At 49.0% G+C, this 5,443-nt stretch overlaps 1 protein-coding gene across 1 annotated transcript; it reads left to right on the forward strand.

Annotated features, from left to right (window-relative positions):
• Positions 1–207: 207 nt before the first annotated feature.
• LOC113201543 (class I histocompatibility antigen, Gogo-OKO alpha chain-like) lies at positions 208–3,284 on the forward strand. Its single transcript, XM_077801719.1, has 7 exons — positions 208–286; positions 576–845; positions 1,077–1,352; positions 1,922–2,197; positions 2,324–2,447; positions 3,081–3,100; positions 3,241–3,284. Exons 1-7 carry the CDS (start codon positions 214–216, stop codon positions 3,282–3,284), a joined length of 1,083 nt encoding a protein of 360 aa, XP_077657845.1. The 5' UTR covers positions 208–213.
• Positions 3,285–5,443: the final 2,159 nt, after the last annotated feature.

Consider the following 5,443-nt stretch of genomic DNA (forward strand, 5'->3'; position numbering starts at 1 on the left):
CACTGGGGATTTCCCCTTCTGCCTGAAGTTTCACTTCTCACTCTCCCAACCTGGTCCAGGTCTGTCTTCCCAGACACTCTTGACAGGGGCCCAGTTATTACTCCTATTGCGTGTCTTGCTCCTAGAGAAGCGAATCAGCGTCACCTTCACCGAGGTTCAGTTCTAAAGTTTCCACCCACCCGCCTGGACGCAGAATCTTCACAGAGCTGCAGAATGGGGGTAGTGGCTCCCCGAGAGTTGCTCCTGCTGCTGTTGGGGACCCTGGCCCTGACTAACATTTGGGCAGGTAAGTGAAAGGTCAGGAGGGAAATGGCCTCTGTGCGGGAGTAGCTGGCAACAGTCCACTTATAGCTCAGGACCCAAGAAAGCCTATCCTTGCAACCCCCAGCTTAGATCCTCCCCAAGCGTGGTGTGGCTGGTCCTGACCCTCCACTCTCCCCTAAGTCCTGCCCTCCCGCATCCCATCGCCCCTTTTGTATCTCTGGAGCCTACTCCTCTCCTCCTGGTGTTGTCAACCTGGACCTGGGTTGGGCACCAGAGGAGGGTGCACTTGGTCTCAGTTTCCCAGCCTACAGGCTCCCACTCCTTGAGGTATTTCGACACCTCCGTGTCCCGACCGGGTCACGGGAAGCCTCGCTTCATCTCCGTGGGCTACGTGGACGACACGCAGTTCGTGCGCTTCGACAGCGACGCCGAGAATCCCAGGGAGGAGGCGCGGGCGCCATGGATGGAGCAAGAGGGATCTGAGTTTTGGGACCAGATCACACAGATTTCCACGAGCAACGCACATCATCACCTAGTGTGCTTGAACAACCTGCGCGGGTACTACAACCAGAGCGAGGGCGGTGAGTGATCTCTGGCCGGTGTCACACCTCCGATGTTCCTCGTGGATGGTCCCAAGTTGGCAGTGATTCCCTGATTCTAGCTTCACTCCAAGAATGAGGGACCCATGGAGACCCTCGAACCAGAAAGTGCCCACGGGGACTGTGACCGGGTTTCGTTTACATTTAGTGGGGGAAACTTATGAGGTGGGCGGGGTGGGGTCGTGGCTGATCCCCGGGGGTGGGGGGACACAGGCTCTCACATACTCCAGAGGATTTGGGGCTGTGACGTGGGGCCAGACAGACGCTTCCTCCGCGGGTACAAGCAGTACGCCTACGATGGCAAGGATTACATCTCCCTGAATGAGGACCTGAGCTCCTGGACCTCAGCGGACGCAGCGGCCCGAAACACCCAGCGGAAGTTGGAGGCAGCCGGTGACGCAGAGCACAGCAGGACCTACCTGGAGGGTACCTGTGTGGAGGAGCTCCTCAGATATCTGGAGAACGGGAAGGAGGCATTGCAGCGCTTAGGTATTAGAGGCTGTGGGACGCCTGCCTGATCTCCTGTAGATCTCTCCACTCTCTTCCCATGGGAAAGGGAGGAGAATAACACTCACACTAGAACACCACCCTGCTCTTCCTCCAGAGGGAAGTGACTCTGCCAGGTGCTGTACTGAGAGGAACTGAAGGCTGCTTTCTCTCAGGACAAGTAAGGGAGCTGGTCTCTCTGTCCCTGGCTGGTGGGAAAGACAATAAATAACTGACCACAGTTCCTCTGGCATATACGGTCAGGTTCACTCCAGCCTTTGAGGTGTGACTCCAACTTTTCAACATCTCTCAGCCACCACCCAGATCAGAACTCTAAGTCCCCATCAGACACCTGAAGCCTCTTACACTGGGTTGTCTCAACAAGATTCTAGAACTTTCCAAGGAATAGGAGATTATGCCAGAAGCTTCAACCCAGACTTGTGTCTAAGTTTTGTGCTCCCTCCCCAACCCAAATTGTGCTGTCCATTCTCCAGATAGTCATGTGAGCACTGCTTCAGTGATCCAGGAGTGGTAATGCAAAAATATCTGAATTTCCCTATTCTTTCCCTCAGACCCCCCAAAGACACATCTGACTCACCACACTAGCCCTGATGGAGATGTCACTCTGAAGTGCTGGGCCCTGGGATTCTATCCTAAGGAGATCACCCTGAACTGGCAACGAGATGGGGAGGACCAGATCCAGGACTTGGAACTTGTGGAGACCAGGCCTGCAGGGGATGGAAACTTCCAGAAGTGGGCAGCTGTGGTGGTGCCTGCTGGAGAGGAGCAGAGATACACATGCCATGTGCACCATGAGGGGCTGCCTGAGCCCCTCGTCCTGAGATGGGGTAAGGAGGGGATGAGGGCCCAGAGCCTGTTCTCAGGAAGCGGGAGACTTTCTGGAGATCCTCAGCAGGGTGGGGATTGAGAACTGGGGATGAGGGCCCCTCACCTAACTTCCCTACCTCTCCCAGAGCCACCCTCTCAGCCCATCATGGGAATTGTTGCTGGCCTGGTCCTCCTTGGAGCTGTTGTCACTGGAGCTGTGGTCCCTTTTGTCTTGTGGAAGAAGAAAAACACAGGTAGGAAAAGTGCAGGGTCTGAATTTTTGTTCCACTGGTGGTTTCAAGTACCTGGTAGAAATGTGCCCTGCCTTGTTCATTGGAAGTAATAGCTACATGTGTCCTTACCCAGCCTGGGATGCTGTTTAATCTTTGTAAAACATATAAAAAATAAAAGACAAGTTATGCTTTTGGGGGGTGGGGTGGATACCAGGGATGAATGCAGGGGCACTCAACCACTGAGCAACATCCCCAGCCTTATTTTGTATTTTATTTAGAGACAGTATCTCACTGAGTTGCTTAGCACTTCACTTATGCTAAGGCTGGCTGTAAACTCATGATCCTCCTGCCTTAGTCTCCTGAGGTGCTGAGATTATAGGCATGGACCACCACACCCAGCAAATTTATCTTCTTGATTTTTGTGGTGAAAAGGACCTGATTCCCAACATTTAGAGGCTGGGTAGGAATTTCCTGCTCAGGGCAACCCTCCAGGAGAGAGATTGGTGCCATTCCTATCTATCTACTTTCTTCTTGCATCCTAATTCTTCCCTACATCTGCAGTCACAGTTCTGGAGACTGTCCCAGTGTCCAGGACTAGGGGGCACCTCTAAGACCTGTCTTTAACCTGTTCTGTCACAGGATGTTTTCTTCCCAAAGGAGTAAAAAAAAGGACCTATGCTTCAGCTGCCTGTAAGTACGAAGAATAGTGATCCCCAAGGCCCTTGAGTTAGTGTAGTGGGAAGTAATGGGGGAGCTGATCCATCCCATAATTCCTTCATTATCCACATCTCCTGTGGACTCTGACCAGGTTCTCTTTCTGTTCTGCTCAGGTAATGACAGTGCCCAGGACTCTGATGTGTCTCTCACTGCTTAAAAAGGTGAGATCCTGGAGGGCCTAAAGAGGGAGAGGGGTTAGAGAATGGGGAGACTCCTGAGTTACAGGGCCTCTCACAAGGATTTTTGACATTTTCAGTGTATAATGGGTTGTTCAGAGTGTCTTTATTACAATTGAGTGATCTGAATTTGTTCATAATACTTTCTTTTTTAAAAAAAAAACATTTCTTTAGAGAGAGAGAGAGAATTTTAATATTTATTTATTTTTTAGTTTTTGGTGGACACAACATCTTTGTTTGTATGGGGTGCTGAGGATCGAACCCGGGCCGCACGCATGCCAGGCGAGCGCGCTACCGCTTGAGCCACATCCCCAGCCCCATAATACTTTCTTTTACAGTGAGAGACAGCTGCCTCTGTGGGAGTGAACAATACAGGATTTCTTCAGTTCTCTTCCTGCTTCCTACTGCAATTTCAAGGGGTCCCAACTTTTCTTTGTGCAGCTGGAATGTACCTGTCTATGCATCTGTATTCCTGTGATAATAATGTGAGAAAATGGAGAGAGGAGAATATCCCACCAAGACCCCTCCCACACTATTCTGTTCTCTTCCTCAATCAACTTTCCTATGGTGCAAATTGGGGCTGAGATGTCTCCATTCCTGATTTAGCCTTTTGTTGCCCTGAGCTGTAGCTGCTTCTTTCCCTGTTGAAAAAATGAATCTGAATATTGATTTCTATTTCAAATTTGTGCCATGAAATATGGTCAATGGGTTAATTAAATGGAAGGAAGTTTCCTAAAATCAATAAAGAAAATAAAATTGAAACCTTACAGAATCCATGTGTTTGCTGTGCTGAGTCTGCTGTGGGTGGGGACAGGAGAATGATGAAAGCAGCTGAGGATGGACATGGTAGCACCCAGACTGGGCTCAGTCCACCCTGGGCCTTAATGTTGTCCCTCCTCAGCTGGATCATCTTCCCTGTACCTTAGTCCTGTCCCTTTGATTGACCCTCATCCCATCAGGACCTGTGATGACAGGGACTCAAGAATTCCCAGGGCTGGTCCTGTCTCCAGGACCATGGGTAGGGAGGTCTTCATGCCACAAGGTTAACATAGACTAAGACCTGAGTCTAATCTTCTGCTCCCATCTAATTTTGCTTCTCGGTTTCTACAGAGAATTATCCTTGTTTTTGTGATTAAGTGTGAGTTCTGGTCTCATCTCCTCTGGGTTGTCTCTCATCTTGACAGCAGCAGGAGTTTTTTTTTTTTTTTTTTGTAGTTTTGTTTTGTTTTGTTTTTGTTTTGTTTTTCCTATCATTGTCCCACAAAACCCAGGCCAGTTTCCTGGATTGTATTTTCCATCATTCCTCCAATATTTTTAAGGGAACCATAAAAATAGCTGAGAGGAAGAATCTCATGATTTCTCATCTTAGATAAAATCCTCTTAGGATTCTAATCTTCCCTATTAGCAGTTTCACTGCCTTTAGTTGTACTAATCCTAGCATTTGCTTCATTTCTGATTTCTGGATTGATAACACAGAGTCTAATACAGGCTTCTAGTTAGTTGGAAAACATGACGTATTGGTCAAGGATCATCTTGTTCTGAAGATCAAAATGTCCTTAGCTGCTGTGGAGAGCAGGAGGGCTGATGTGGAGGGAGGGAGGGCAGCACTTGTGAGAAAAGCACAAATGGCTTTGGCCTCAGTGTGAAAAGCCCTTGTGCTGCAGATGCCACAGCAGCATTTGATCTGAGGCTCCATTAATAAAGACAGTGTCTCTAGAAGAGGGAGGGCTGACACTGATCATTCATTCAGCTCTCATTGATTGAATACTGAGTAGATGGCACACAGTTTATACCTAGTATACATTGGGGAACCAAAAACAAACCAAAAGTTCCACCCTTATGGAGCCTGTGTTCTATAGGAAAGAGGAAGAAGATATACTCTAAGCACAGTAAATAAGGACAGTGTTCATGTTAGGTGGTAAGTATTGCTAGGCAGGTGGCAGAGTGGGTTTGTGGGGACAGAGAAGATGGCTGTTTTACTAGGGGGCTCAGCATGGGACTTATTAGCAAGGTGACATTTGAGGATGGACTTGAAGGACATGAAGGAATTTGTCAGGATTTTTGGAGGAAGATCTTACTAGGCAGGAGGAAGCTCCAAAGCAAATGCACCAGGGCAGGATCCTGTGTGTGTGTTCTGGGG

This window comes from Urocitellus parryii, chromosome 8 (assembly GCF_045843805.1).
Source record: "Urocitellus parryii isolate mUroPar1 chromosome 8, mUroPar1.hap1, whole genome shotgun sequence".
NCBI classification, from domain to species: domain Eukaryota; kingdom Metazoa; phylum Chordata; class Mammalia; order Rodentia; family Sciuridae; genus Urocitellus; species Urocitellus parryii.

What these genes read in the sequence shown, in the direction of transcription:
- LOC113201543 (XM_077801719.1), top strand. Translation starts at nt 214, where the DNA reads ATGGGGGTAGTGGCTCCCCGAGAGTTGCTCCTGCTGCTGTTGGGGACC. An exon ending in CCTGACTAACATTTGGGCAG is followed by an intron (nt 287 to 575) that starts GTAAGTGAAAGG and finishes CCCAGCCTACAG; the next exon opens with GCTCCCACTCCTTGAGGTAT. An exon ending in CTACAACCAGAGCGAGGGCG is followed by an intron (nt 846 to 1,076) that starts GTGAGTGATCTC and finishes GGGGGGACACAG; the next exon opens with GCTCTCACATACTCCAGAGG.